At 36.7% G+C, this 16,575-nt stretch overlaps 1 protein-coding gene across 1 annotated transcript in view; it reads left to right on the top strand.

The window, feature by feature from the left end:
• LOC101893712 (uncharacterized) overlaps positions 1 to 8,880 on the top strand; it is a 200,713-nt gene extending 191,833 nt beyond the window's left edge. The window contains exon 5 of the mRNA XM_059120814.1: positions 6,265 to 8,880. Coding sequence (XP_058976797.1) covers positions 6,265 to 8,717 — 2,453 coding nt within the window. The 3' untranslated portion in view covers positions 8,718 to 8,880. The remainder of the gene's footprint in view (positions 1 to 6,264) is intronic.
• Positions 8,881 to 16,575: the final 7,695 nt, after the last annotated feature.

The raw sequence follows: 16,575 nt of genomic DNA, 5'->3' as shown, positions 1-16,575 counted from the left end.
ACTTTGGGTTGATAAAAATATTGGGATGTGTGTAATTTGAAGACAATCGGACACTCACATCACATTTTATAAGAGTTATAGTTATTGAAAATTTTGACCATTTATGGGGGAGATACTTGATAAATATTGAAATTTTTGAACGTTTGTGAGTAAGATACCAGAAGGGGTGGGCCGCTATCATTCTTGCGTTAGCAAAAATATTTGAATGCGTGAAATTTAAAAAGAAATGGATGCTTATTTCGATTTTTATGAGCGTTTTGTCATTCAAAATTTCGAAGCCTTTTTGGCGGAGGAGGAGGAAGTAGTGGGCCGACATGTATCATCTTCACGACAAAAGATCTAATACAAATATTGGAATGCGTCAAATTTGAAGAGAAATATTAAGATTTGCATAGTTGGAGCAAAATCAGATGATCCCTTTCTTTATGGGAAAGATACCAGAAGGAGAGGACCCATATTGCCCATCTCCAAACTAGATCTAAGCTTCATAATAGTATTAAGACCAAATCAGACACTTCCTTTGAGAGTTATTGTTCGCACCAGCTAGACAGACGGACGACTGACACTCCTAGAGCGACTCCAAATGTTCTGAAAACGGATTTGGTCCGAAAAGACCTAAGGTCTAAACCCGTTACTTCAATGAGGCATTTTTTTGTCCAACACTTTTTCAACGCCTTCTTTCAACAGCAGACACCAACAGTGACATTCATATAAAATTTCAAGGTTCCAGGTCTATCCCTTCACCCAATACCAAATTTAGTACTATTTACTACTTTTCGCACAATAATAGTAGACATTTCCAAAGCCACCTCAATGTCTCATTTCCAGATACCTACAGAGGACTCAATATCAAATTTTAACAGCAAACGCCATATTTTGTGGTGTTTTACAATTTTCGCACGTTCATTGTACACATTTCTAAATCCACCTCCTTCTCTCAACTGCAGACATTAGCAGTGACATCCTCATCAAATTTGACGATTTCAGATCTCTCCCATTACAGAATTTTCCCCATTTTCAAGCTTAGTACCATTTAGTACAATTATAGTATACATTTCCAAAACCACCTCCTATCATAACTGCAGAAACCAACAGTGACATCTATAGAAAATTTCAGGATTTCACTTCTATTCCTTCACTTAATAGCAAATTTTGTACCATTTTGTACTTTTCGTACAATTATAGTACACATTTCCAAAACCACCTCCCTATCTCAATGCAATATACTAACAGCGACCTCTATTTAAAATTTTGGGATTCCAGCTCTATCCCTTCAAATACCCAAATACCCAATTTGGTAACACTTAGTACTTTTTGAACAACTATGGTACACATTTCCGAAACCACCTCCACCTCCATATTCATCCAATACCCAATTTAGTAAGTATATATTTCCAAAACCACGTGTATAACTCAATCCCAGATACAAACAGAGACCTCAATATCTAATTTGGGGAATCCAATACCATTCAGTACTTTTCGTACAATATAGTGCACATTTCTGAAAGCACCTCCATATGTCCAGACTACACATGAACAGTTAACCTAATACCAAATTTCAAGTTTCAAGCACCATCTTTTCAAAATTGTCCCAAATACCGAATTGTACCAAACATTGTACTATTTAGTAAATTTCGTGCACTTGTAGTACACATTTCAAAAACTACCTTTTTATTACAAACCAACCACCAACAGGGACCCACAATAAAAAATTTTAAAATTCCAGCTTTATCCATACACCCTATACCAAACTGTTCCAAATTTCGTACCATTTAGTATAGTTCGCACACTTATTATAAACACCCTACATATATCAAACACATTTTCCAACATTGATTCTCATACAACCAAGTTTCATGCTTTTAGATCAACCCTTTCACTTAGTACCAAATAGTACCATTTTACAATTTTTCATAACCTTAAAGTTCGAACTTCCAAAAACTTGTTGGTGCATCTATTCTACAAATCTATCAGTAACTCTCATTCCAAATTGCAAAATTCTAATTCCTTCCCTTTGTCCAACGCTTATTATTTAATTATTTGTACATTCAAGTACTTAAATAAGCCTTTTAGTACGAATTTCCAAAATTCCAGCCTTATCACACGCCTACGCAGCAAGACTTGCAAAATTGCAAGATTCTAGCTTCAGCCATTCGCCTGGGCGTTGATTCTCGGTCGGTCAGTCTGTTATTGCATTAAGAGTATTTTCATATGATGATCGTGGATTTTCAACTAAGAAACAAATTACAAATTTGGTACAAATGGCTTTATCTAAATTTTAGCAAATATTTTCATCTTAAGGATGTACATTAGTTTCGACCACCATTACCAATCGATTTCAATGGTATCCACCATTTTGTATTTCTTCTATAGGGAAATTCTATTTGGTTTTGTAAACGGGTGTGTGTGTGTGCTCACTTATTTCCTTCTGTCCATTAAAATGTCTCTTAACCACTATTTGCGGTTTCGTTGCTGTCAGCGAAACGTTAACAGTTTCTTGTTAATGATTAAAATGAAGTTGGTTTCGCGATCGGATAGGCCGGGCTGCAGGAGGCAATTAGTTGGAATTCAATAATTTGATTTATATGGTGTTTTAATAATGAAAAACATTTCATAAAAAGGAAAAAATATTTTTTATTCGTTAAAGGACATATTCACAATAATTTTTTGTCGTTTCAAGGTTCAAGTTAAAACCATCTCATTTTTATTCAAAAACAGTTGACTACTGTGATAGTACCTTATATATTTTAAGTACTTATATGTTATTTAAACTGAAAGGAATAAGAATTATTGCACAAAATATGTATTAAACTGTTACGCTCAATCAATAACAGTGTCCGGGAAAATTGTGGTGAGTAAATTGACCATTTCCCTTTGCTGTCGATATAGCATTAAATATTCAAAGGCATTTCAGTTTCACAAACCAATGTCAGTTATATATGTATTATAAATATATGTAAGTAATAGTAGAAAAAAATAAAATATAAATACTGAATATTTAAATGTAAGTGGCATAGAATTGCGCAAATCAAAGCAAAAACAAGTTAAAAAGCAGTAAGTTCGGCCGGGCCGAACTTTGAATGCTCTCCACCATTTGGAACGAATTTGGAAATAAAATCTTTAAAAAATTCTGTTAATATTTTAAAAATACCGAATATAGCCATTTTATTGGTGTCTATACGACATGGACCTACATAGGCATTGTTTGTCATAAGTCATTACCAAATTCAAATTCGAAACTTAAAATAAACGGTGAATAATATAGCTAAAATCATCAAAATATCCTATATAGGGAGATACCGTTATATATGAGCTATACGCAGACCTGAACCTGCATGGGCAATTTTCTCCCACAGGCTGTAGCATCCATTATGAAATTCAAACACGACATCTCAAACAATTTCTGGAAGTATTGTACCAAAACTCGTCAAAATACCCAATGTAGGCAGGTACTTGTATATGGGGCCTATACGAAGACCTGGACCTGCATAGACAATTCTCTGTCACAGAGTGTAGTTCCCATTACGAACTCTAAATACGTAATTTGAAACAATTCCGGTGAAAAATGACGCTAAAAGCATCAAAATACCCAATATTGGGAGGTACCATTATATGGGGTTCTAAACGAAGACGTGGACCTGCACAGACAATTTTCTGTCGTAGGCTTTAGTATCCATTACGAACTTCAAATAGCAAATTTTAAACAATTCCGGTGAAAATCATCAAAATACCGAATATCGCAAGGTACCGTAATATGGAGGCTATAAGAAAACGTGCACCTACAAGGCCCATTTACAGACTTAACCTGCCTATTGGAAAAATAAACATGTGTGCAAACTTTTAGCCATCTATTTCAATTCGTTCGAAAGATAGCGTGATTACAACAGACAGATGGAGAGACAAACATACAGACGGACATACGCTAAATAGACTTAGAATTTTACGTTGATCAATAATACATATACTTTGTTGGGTCTGACATGAGTATTTCGAGGAGTTACAAACGGAATAACAAAGTTAATATACCCTCCATAGTATGATGGAGGGTATAATAAATCGAAATGAAATGAATAAATTCTTAGAAACTTCGTCACCACAAGACTGTGTCATAGATTTTATTATACCCTCCACCTTGAAAAGGGGGTCTCCGACAAATATTTAGGTATGTTACAAACGGAATGACAAAGTTAATATACCCTAACTTTGTCATTCCGTTTGTAACATACCTAAATATTTGTCGGAGACCCAATAAAGTATGTACAGGGTGAGATGAAAAAACTTCCACCAATTTTAGACTGCTATCATTTCTAATCCACTCGTCCGACAGTTGTTAAAATTATTCCAGTGATAGCTTTTTATATTGTTCACAAGCGAACAAAAGCATTTTGGTGAGAATTTTCCAGAAAAAAGTTATTCGTGATGGAATTCAAGCGTGATAGTGTGATTTCTTTATATTTGGCTGGAAAACCACAAGTGGATATCGTTAGAGCACTCCAGCATTTGAATGCGAATAAATATCGCTCATTACCGTGATACTGTTAGCGTAGCCCGACGTCAAGGAAGTGGACGGACGCAGTGGCCGAAAAATGGCTCGTGAGCTGAACATATAACAATATTCCATTCGACAAATATTGAAAAATAAGCTCGGGGTAAAGCCACTGAAATTCCGAAAAGTGCAAGAACTTACACAGCAACAAAAAGAAAATAGACTCAAAAGAGCTAAAGAGTTGCTTCGCTTCGCCGAAAGTGGTGAACTGTCGAATTTGGTTTTCTTTGTCTCCGATGAAAAAACATTCGTTGTTCAGCAGTTTGTAAACAAACAAAATTATCGTGTTTACTTGCCAAAGAGGTCAGCTGAAAATGTGCACCTTCGGTTGGCCACCAGAACTCAAGCGCCGGCCATGGTGATGCTGTGGGCCGCCATAACAGCCGATGGTCGCTCTCCGCTCGTATTAATCGACAGTGGCATTAGAATAAATGCTAAATATTATCGCGAAAATATTCTGGAGGAGGCTTTAATACGCCTTGGGAACGGAAACATTTTGGCCGCAGACTTTGGACATTACAACAGGACTCAGCACCATCGCTCTCTACACGTGCCACAAAAGAATGGTTACAAAATGAGGTTCCTCGCTTCATTTCTAGCGCACAATCGTCACCAAAATCTCTGGATACCAATCCGTTGGACTATTGTGTCTGGAGTATTTTTAAAAGCAAGATAGGCACTAAAAAACTAAAAAAGCGTCGATCACCTCAGGCAAGCGCTTCCGAGAATAGGCCAAATACCGCGTGTGACGATTTCATTAGCCAAGTGAAGGCCATAATTCTTGTTAACAAGGAAGCCTTTGACAAAAATGAACTGTTCGGACAAAAAAAAATCAGCTTTTTTTAAAAATACTTTCGACAAAGATTTGTCTACAAGGACTTCTTAAGGAATATTTTCATTAAGATTTTTTCGGACTAAAGATGTGGATTTGTTAAAAGAATATTTTCAATAAGGTTGGATTTTTTGTAAGAATACTTTGTGCAAAGGCCCATAATTTTTTAAAAGGTCTACTAAGAAAAAATATGTGGATGTTTAATAAAGGATCTCTCGAACAAAAGATTTGGATTTTTGAAGAAAATTTTCCATATTAACTTCTTGGAAAAAAAAAAACGGATTTCTTAAAGAATGCTTCCAACTAGGATATTTTCGAACAAAACATGTAGAATTATAAAAAAATATTTCCAATTAGGATTTCTCAGAAAAAAAATGTGGATATTTTAAAAATAAATTTCCCATTTCCTGGGAAAATGTTAATTTCTGAGGCCTTCCTAAAAAAGATTATGATGGAGGAATTTTTTTGTAAATTATACCTGCAAAATTTTATGAATTTATGAGCCTTTAAAAGGTTTTAAAAGGTTTATTCCTCAATTTCCAGGAGAACAAACTTTGATACTTTCTTTTTAACATCCTGACTTGGTATAAATGTTGGGTGTACATAAATAACTATATATAATCGGTCATGTACTGAGTGTATATACCAGACTGATTTTTTCTAACTTGTTATTTATTACATTACCTTGTTATTTCCTTTCGTACACTGCCATTGAAATATAACTAATATATTTATCTTTCTTCATTTTTTCTTCTTCTCAAATCTTTTCATGTAACGCACATTAAAATTGCAACACCAAAATGATGTCATAAAAATTTCCAACTACAACAACAACTACAACGACAATTGCTGCAACAATTATTATCAAATCCTGGATGATAAACAGATGAAATGGAAACACTGGAGATGGCGCCCAAAGCCACAGCAACTTCAGCTACCACCACGTACGATGACGACGACGAGCAAAATAAACGGCAATCATTATTCGAAAGAGAGAAATCTTTAAGACGCAATAGTAAGCATTATGGCCATAAAATCCATAAAAAGAAATACAAGGATTATCAGCACTACTACTCGGTCATGATGATGAGGCAACATCCGACAACGACGGCGGCAGTGGCAGTGGCAACCCACAGCCCTACAGCGGTGATGACAACTTCAACGCCCCCCATGCCGGAGAGGACAACCAAAAAACCTCCAATGGTAACAAAACTCATAAAAATGGATAACACCAACCGCAATGATGGAGGGGATAATTTACGGTATCGCAAGAAATTGAAGATGGAACGCATGAAGGCCATGCCACCCTCACCCATATTTGTACTGAAATCATCGAGGGGTGGTGGGCATGAGATACCAACAACAATGTCATCATTGACAGCCAGCAACAAGCCGTTCTACGAAGGACAAATCAATTATTATTTGGAAACCGAGGATGGTGATGATGAGGCACGCGCCAGTGAGGCTCGCTTTATTACCAAAGGTGATCGCATGGACACCAACGACTGGTATCGTAAACTGAGTCCAGTCTTGAGGAATGGTGTTAAAACATCAGGACATCAAGAAGATCGTACGATGGGCAGTGGAATGGGAAGACCGGCGGGAGGTGGAGGAGGAGTAGGTGGTGGTTATACACCCTATCATCACCTGCGTAACCACCATTCGAAACATCATCACCATCATCAGCATAACCCACACAATCATCATCACCACTCACGGAATCATGCCTATCAACGTAAGATGCTACCGAAAAAACCTATGGTTACCACCACACCCCTGCCTCCACTCTCTCGGAAACATGCCGCCTCCTCGTCCTCCTCCTCCTCATCGGATGAGTCCACAATACATGAGTTGGCTCATCAAATTACCGATCTAAAGGAATTCGAACGTTACTATGCCAAGTGGCCCCATCTGGCCCGCGTCCAATCCCAGCTGCACGACGAACAGCTGAGAGAACAGTTGGAGTTACAAAATCTACAAAAACAACAACTGGGCAACTATCAGGATTATGAATATGATGAGGAGTATTTTGAGGCTCTGCAGGGTATTCGAACACCCATGGCGGACAATGTGGAGGAAAATCTTCCACCTTATATACGCAAGTACAATAGACGCAATAAACAGTTGTTGGATCTGCTGGAAGGTACGTTGCCGCCACCCACACGCCCGCCTCATCAGCTGAGATGGGCAGGTTCGAAACTGCAGCCGGGTCCTCGAGAGGCCAGCAGTGTGGGTAGTATGTCGGTGCGCATTGATGATGACTATCTCAAGGAGAAACGTAAGCGATATCATCAACGCCAGAAGCAAATTCATGATTTATTTGAGGAGCAACGGGCAACCAGCACCACCACCAGTGCAACAACAATAGCAGCAGCGGCAGCGGCACCAACAACAATGCCAGCCTCCTTAGCTTATTCTTATGGCAGTGGCCGTAAAGAACAGCACATGAACGACAACAACGACAACAGTGAACCAGAACTTGAAAATCATTTGCCCGATGAAGATGTCAGTGTTTCCATGGAAACGGCAGAGGAGCATCAGGACACAAATTGGCAAAAGGAAATTGCAAGTAAATCAACATCGTCATCATCAACATCAACAGCCTTTTCGGCAGCTACTTCATCAAACAGCGGAAATTCACCAATTCCCTGGCAAATGGAAAAATTAATAACACCATCAACAAAAAATACAGGAGGCAATGGGGCCTTGGCAACGGCCTCCGCCGTCACACCGAAGCCAGCCATATTTAAATTACCCTCTTATCCCTCCATTGCTGGCAGTTATATACAACGGCCCAGGTCACGTAGTGCTCAATTTGCACCTAGTTCAGGTTCAGAGTTTCGGCGAGTTACCCCCTCCCTCTATGGGGGAGCCGGAGCAGCAAGCAACAACAATAACAACTTCATCAATGCCGGTGGTTTTGTGGCCTACAATGGCCACAATTTGGGCCCCAAATCAATGGCTGCCCGTTTCAATGGCCAGAATAAGACCAGCAGTACCACTACTGTTTTAACACCCTCCTCTCTCCTCTCGAATACGTCCAAGAGCAATAACAACAATCATGTAGCCGGCATAAGCACCTCGTCTCTGACATCGTCATCATCATCTACCCGGACATCGTCCAGGTCATCATCGCCATCCTCAGCGGCTTCTGTTAGTAATTCATTTGTATACCATCGTGTAGTGGATGCCTCACCGCGTCTGGTGGGCGCTGGGCTGACTGGACGCAAACAGCGTCTACCGTTTGTGGCCATTACCGATCGTCGCCTGGAAACGTCAAAGAAATCCCTAATGGATCATCAGAAAGACTTTGAACAAAATCACTATCCGTTGCCTTAAATAAATAAAAATGAAAATAAAATCCTTAACAGGTAGAAAAATGTAAACCCTCCCCCTCTTGAAGAGAATTCAAAGTAAAATCCAAGTGTTTGGATGACGGAATGGGGGCGGAGGGGCTTAAATGTAGTGAATTTATACCCCAAACACCCACACACACATTCAAAGGAACACACAAATCTATTAGGGTGCACAACATATCTAATTTGAAATTCAATAAAACTTTTATTGAAATAATGTTTAATTGCAAAAAAGAAAATGCATTATTTTAATACCCCTAATGGATGCAGTATTCATTTAGTCCTTTCGTCAATGTGAATATATAATTATTATATCGTTTAGTATTTTAATGAAAGTGTATAATAACAAAAGAGAGAATAAATAAAATCAATCGTAGAATTAAGTGCAGACAACACACAAACGAATACGGAATCATATGTTTATAAAGGGTGTAATAATTATAGTCATAACCAGAACAAATACTCATAACAAATCGGGTTACCCACCCATTAAATCATAAAACCAGTGAAGAAAGTCTTAAAGTCGGGCGGGGCCGGCTTTGTGATACCCTACACCACTTTGCTAATTTAGTAGAGCTGCGCATAACAATTAAAAGTTTTTTTGGGAGAATTCAGTCATACAAGCTTTGATTACAATTATAATTTAAAGTTCAAAGGACTAAATATGCCAAAGCATTTGTATCTTTTAAATTCGGACTTGTATTGCCCATTTGGTGCACAATTAATTTGAAATCGGATAAAAATATATATTGGAGCTATATCCAAATCGGAACCGATCTCAAAAAAAATTGGCAAAGATATTTCTGAGCTGTATTTGATATATTTCCCTGAATATCGTTGTTACGGAGTGCATATTACGGCTGTGGGTAACAAATATAACAAATCGGATGAACAGTATATATGGGGCTATAGCTATATCTAAACCGATCTTCACCAAATTTGACGTACTGGCTTCTAGACTTAATTCGGTCGTAAGTGCCAAATTTCATCCAATTTGGGAAAATATTAGACGTTTGGTGCACAATCAAAGGTAAAACGGAAGAAGTTATATATGGGAGCTATATCCAAATCTGAACCGATCTCGATAAAATTTAGCAAATGTATTTCTGAACTGTATTTGAGATATCTCTCCAAATATCGTTGTTACAGAGTGCATATTACGGCTGCGGAGGACAAAAATAAAAAAATCGGTTGAACAATATATATGGGTGCTATAGCTATATCTAAACCGATTTCGATCAAATTTGGCATACTTAGTTTCAGGTCCAATCTGATCGTGCAAAATTCCATACTATTCGGACTGATATTACACTTTTGGTGCACAATAAAAAGCAAATCGGACGAAGATACATATGGGAGCTATATCTAAATTTTTATCGATTATCTTCAATTTCAATAGGGTTCGTCCTTTGGCCAAACAAATGATTTGTGCAAAATTCCATCTGGATAGGTAGTATAGAGGGTATATGAACTTTGTCACTATGTTTGTAACTCCTCGAAATACTTATGTCAGACCCAACAAAGTACATATATCCTTAAACAGCCTAAAATTCTAAGTGGATTTAGCGATGTCCGTCTATATGTCTGTTTTAATCACGCTATCTTTCGAACGAATTGAGATAGAAGGCTAAAATTTTGCATACATGCATAGTTTACCAGTAGGCAGGTTAATTTCGTAAATCAGCCATGTCGGTTCACGTTTTCGTATAGCCCCCATATAACGGTAGCTCCCGATATTCGGTATTTTGATGATTTTAGAGCCACTAGTCACCGGAATTGTTTCAAATTTAGTTTTTGAAGTTCGTAATGGATACTACAGCCTATGACAGACCCATACAACGGTACCTCCCAATATTCGGTATTTTCATGATTTTAGCGTCATTATTCGCCGGAGCAGAGGGAACTACAGTCTGTGACAGAAAATTGTCTACGCAGTTCCAGGTCTTCAAATAGGCCCCATATATATTAGTACCTCCCTATATTCGGTATTTATTTTGACGATTGTATGTACAATACTCACCGAATTTTTTTGAGATGTCGCATTTGAAGCTCGTAATGGATGCTACAGCCTGGGACAGAGTATTGTTTATGCAGGTTCAGGTCTTTGTATAGCTCCGATATAACGGTAGCTCCCTATATGCGGTATTTTGATAATGGTTTGATGGTTTTAGCTACATTATTCACCGTTTATTTCACGTTTCGAAATTGAATATGGTAAAGGCTTATGCCATACAATAATAATGTAGGTCCACACGTCGTATAGACCCAAATATAAAGGCTATATTCGGCACTTAGATTTTAACAGAAATTTTAACGGATTTTATTTTTTGAAAATTTTCAAATTTGTTTCAAATGGTGGAGGGTATTCAAAGTTCGGGCCGGCCGAACTTACTGCTTTATGACTTGCTTGTTATGAATTCTACAAGACTCTTGTGACGGCCATACTTTGAACATTGAACTTTCAAAACAAAAATTTAATTAAATATTCGTCAAAAATATCTACCAATTTTGTAATTGAATTTGAAACTCAATTTGTAAGGAAAAATTGTCCTGGGAATTTTGCTAAAATCGGAGTTGAAAAAATAACTCCACTTTATTTATCCGATAACATTTTGGCAACAACCCCATGCAAGTGGACCGCTTGGCAGTTAACAACTTTCGGCCAAGCGAAGCAACTCTTTAGCTCTTTTGGGCCTATTTTCTTTCAGTTGTGGTGTAAGGTTTTGCACTTTTTGGAATTTCAATGGCTTTACCCCGATTATTCACATTTAAATGCTGGAGTGTTGTGGTTTTCCAGACAAATATAAAGAAATCATACTATCACGCTTGAGTTCCATCAAGTATAACTTTTTTTCTGGAAAATTCTCACCAAAATGCTTTTGTACACTTGTAAACAATATAATGAGCTGTCACTGGAATAATTTTCACAGCTCTCGGACGAGTGGTTTAGAAATGACAGCAGCAGTGGAGAATCGATGTCTGAATTTCTTCAATACCACAATCACATTATTTTTTAACATATCCAAAAGTGCAATCTCACTCCATCAAGTACTTCCCCCACAAAAGGTCAAAATTTTCAATAATAAGAAAAATATTTCTATCACGGATAGAACGCACCACTACTTCTAATACCTCCCACACAACGACTCAACATTTCGAACAACCATGAAGCTCATAAAACGGGAAATGAGTATTCGATTCCATTCAAAACTCGGCACAATAGTTATATTAGCACAATGTCTAAATGTGAATACGACATATATTGGACCACTTCATCAAGTACAACCCTCACAAAGGGTCAACAATTTGAATAATTATAAATCATATGAAATGTAAAACAAAAGCCAGATTGTCTTCGAAGTTTGGACATCTTAATATTTCTATCAACATAAGATTTGATGTAAATATGGAATATATCGGAACACTCCTACAGGTGCCTCCACCACAAAGGGTCAACACTTTGGCAATGAGCCCCACAAGGGGGCAAACATTTTAACTAAGTCAAGTGTCATAAAAACTTAATAATAATTTTTCGATGATCCCTCTAACTCCGTACAATACAATACCTAATAACAACGTTCGTTCTCTAGTCTTCGATTGTTAGGGGTTATAAATAACGTGTTCACTTTCAGTTAAAATGCAGAAATGATTATTATCACTTCCTTTCGAATGATCCTCATTAGTATAGAACAAATTATTCCTAAAAATCAACGATCTCTAAGTAGTTACAAGAGCAAAGCATCGACATTTGACGAAGCATTGCCGCTGGAGCCGCAAATTTATATTTCATTTCTAAGTACTTAGAGATCATATTCTTAGAGGCTTCGATTCTGTATATTACCCTGACTCCATGTAAAATATAAAAAGAGCACTTGACTACAAAATAACAGGAATGCGATATTATTTCGAGGCGTTACAATCTCTTTAGCAAACGTAACACCAATATAGTCTTGTAGGATACAACTATTAGCAGTTAATGATTTCAAACTAGTTTCTTTGGTGATCAAGTAAGAAAGCACAGACAGTTTTCATAAAAATATCGAAAATGGGGAGGTACCGATACAGGGAGTCTACTTCACAACTTGAACCAATGTGGACTGATATTTGCAGGAATTTTTCCTTACTACAGAATAAGGCCCGCTCATTTTCAATACCAACATTTCTACGAATTTGGAAGTTAAAAATCGAAAACTCATGGTCTAGACTTTAATGATGATCAAGAGTATTAATTCCTTGTATGGTCTAAAGAGATAATTCTAAGGAGTTACATGCGAAACGGAAATTAGTATCTATTATTGGAGAGGATTTTTATTACACCCTTTAAAAACAATCAAGACACTAATATAACTAATTTAAGCCTTACATGGAAACACACACACACTTGATTATGTATTTATTAAAAATATATAACTAAACTGTAAGAACTTCTCTAAAAAAACAAAAACACAAAAACAATATACGAGTACATATAAACAAAAATATCTACGCTTAGATGTTAATGAAATCATAAATAAAAACTAAGTTAGAGCAATAATTTAAGACAAATTTTGTATGATAGGCTTTAAAGGAACGCGGTAAATATTAAACAAATAACAAATATCATTAGAAAATAAGCAAAAGTATGAACAACAAAAATATATTTATTTAAAATCGAAAATAGCATAAAGAAGAAGCTTTCGCATTTTGCAAGCCATAAATGTGCAATAATTCAAGTCAGCAGTTTTAATTGTTGTTAGAAATTATACCACCAATTTAGTAAAAGTAATGATTATGTTTGAAAAAAAAATAGTTGTTGGCACTGTAAGCGTTTGTCATGGTATCGAATGGTGAGGGGTTTAAAATTTCTTGTTTAAGTATTGAAATAAGTGAATTAGTTTCAAGGTAAAATATTGAGACACTGGGAGACGTTGAAGTCGAATTTGATAATTTTGAATGGATAAGTTTAAAAAGCGGCAAAATGTTGTGATATACGATCCATTAGAAAAAAATGAATTTCAACTATTTTAAAATTATAATGATTCTCACATAGAAGTTAAACATTAACATGGAGTGAATACAAATGCCAGATTTGTTCTCAATATAGTTCCAAAATGTTGGATATTATTGAGATAAAATGTCCAAAAAAAATTATAATTTAATTCATTTACGTATTCTACAGGGTGAGATAAAAACCCGTAACAAAGTCAAACACCATAATTTTTACTATTTTTTTTTTTTTTTTTTTTTTTTTTTTTTTTTTTTTGATGAAAGCAAACAATGTCGGAAATAGCATCAAATTTTAGAATAAGTTTAGATTTGTTTGAATTGGTGACCTGTGGCTCGAATTATGGCCTTCAAACGGCCAATGAAACCGTCATATGCTGCACGAATGTTGCTCTGCGGCATTTTGGCCCATTCCCGGCGAAGCGTTTACTTGAGGTGATCAACATTTTGGTATTTTTAGTGCCAACCTTGCTTCCCAAAATACTCCAGACATAATAGCCCAACGGATTGATATCCGGAGATTTTGGTGGCCATTGTGCGCTGGAAATAAAGCGAGGAGCCTCATTTTGTAACCTTTCTTGGGTGGCGCGTGCTGAGTGCGATGGTGCTGAGTTCTGTTGAAATGTCCAAGGTCTGCGGCCAAAATGTTTGCATGCCCAAGGCTTTAATACACGCTCCAGAATATTTTCGCGATAATATTCGGCATATATTCTGATGCCACTATCGATACGATTAATACGAGCTGAGAGCGACCATCGGCTGTTACTGCGACCCACACCATCACCATGGCCGGCAGGTGGCCAACCGAAGGTGCACATTTTCAACTGACCTCTTGGCAAGTAAACACGATCATTTTGTTTGTTCACAAACTGCTGGAGAACGAATGTTTTCCTATCGGAGAAAACCAAATTCGGCAGTTCACCACTTTTGGCCTTAGCTCTTTGGAGTCTATTTTCTATTTCTGTTGCGGTGTAGTTCTTGCACTTTTTTAATTTTCCATGGCTTTACCCTGAGCTCATTTTTCAATATTTGCCGAATGGAATGGAATATTGCGATATGTTCAGCTCACGAGGCATTCTCGGCGACTGCGACCACTTTCGGCCAAGCGAAACAACTCTGTAGGTCTTTTGAGTCTATTTTCTTCAGTTGCGGTGTAAGTTCTTGCACTTTTTGGAATTTCAATGGCTTTATCCCGAGCTCATTTTTCAATATTTGCCGAATGGAATATTGCGATATGTTCAGCTCACGAGCCATTTTCGGCCACATCGACGCGTGTTTCGATCAAGTCGCTTAGCTTCTTTACTTTTCGAACCATTTCTGCTGATGTTGCTGTTTTCTTCCTTCCACTTCCTCGACATCAGCTACGCTACCAGTATTACGGTTATGAGTTATGGCACGAGACACAAAGTATTTATTCACATTTAAATGCTGGAGTGCTCTAACGATAGCACCTTGTGGTTTTCCAGACAAATATAAAGAAATCACAGTATCACGCTTGAATTCCATCACAAATAACCTTTTTTCTGGAAAATGTTCACCAAAATTCTTTTGTGCGCTTGTAAACAATATAATTAGCTGTCACTGGAATAATTTTAACAGCTGTCGGACGAGTGGCTTAGAATTGACAGCACTCTAAAGTTGGTTGCAGTTTTTTCATCTCTCCCTGACAGGCGATAAACACAGCATAGCTGATCTCTTGGGTTGTCTCAAATTGAAGAATCCAACCCCTTAACAATATTGGTTATATTTCCATTTCCATGGGGTTACAAACGTTTACGGTCAACCACACTCACACACTCACTCACTCAGACACATATATTAATATAAATTAAAAACAAAAACAAAAACAAAAACTTAACAGTATTGCAAAAAAGAAAACATAGTTTTATTATTATTATTATTATTATTATTTTAAATTTAAATACATATTATATTTGTTGAATAGGTTTTATGTTAAATTGTGTAGAAAGAAAAACACTTAAAAAACCGAATCTATGTTTTATTATAATAGGTTTCAATTGCAAGTAAAACAAAAACAAGAACAGCAGCAGCAACAACAAGAATACCGCAATAATTTAAATACAAGCGCAATATGTGAAATAAAGTTTAAGTCAAAAAAGCTACAAAAAACAGCAGCAGCAACAACAAATATTTAAAAAAATCATATGCAGTAAATAACACGTAAAACGTGCTTTATAGTTGTAAATAAATGAAACAAGTTTAAAATAAGTAAATATAAAATTTCATTGTACACACAAACACACACAAAATGCAGGGTGTACCATAATCAATGAGGGGAAATAAAAGGCCACAGAAAAAATATCAAAATAATTTAACATATGTTTTATGTATACAGATATTAAATTTGAAGAAACGAAGTTCAATGAAAGTTCGCGTTGTGGTACGGACTAAAGTTTATGTACCACAAATGAAAACCATATTTTAATATTATATTTACAGTGGGTTATTTTTAAAAAAGCTGTCGATCTGTGTAGAATTTGTCCATAATGAGGTTGCTCTTGTAAAATCAGTTTGACTCTCAATTTGAAGATTAGCATTATGTTAAGAGGCTGGCATCATACCGATCTCAGAGCTGGCCAAATCATTTGTTTTGGTTCGTGCCGGGATTGAGGGAAACACCGGACCAATGGTTGCAACGTATTGAGGAAAGATCGCACCAGAAGTGGAGGTGGGGGATTAGCGTTCCTGTTACACAACTCTGTTCAATACAGACCTATCTCGCTTGAGCTAGTCTCTAGTGTCCCATACATATAATGTATGAGGTAGCAGTCAAGTGTGGAACTTCCGAGGTAGAGATGCTTAATGTGTATATCCCGCCGGTTAATAGCTATGAACCG

The sequence above is a fragment of the Musca domestica genome, unplaced genomic scaffold, assembly GCF_030504385.1.
Source record: "Musca domestica strain aabys unplaced genomic scaffold, Musca_domestica.polishedcontigs.V.1.1 18, whole genome shotgun sequence".
Taxonomy (NCBI): Eukaryota; Metazoa; Arthropoda; class Insecta; order Diptera; family Muscidae; genus Musca; species Musca domestica.
This window is presented reverse-complemented; position numbering and strand designations above follow the sequence as displayed.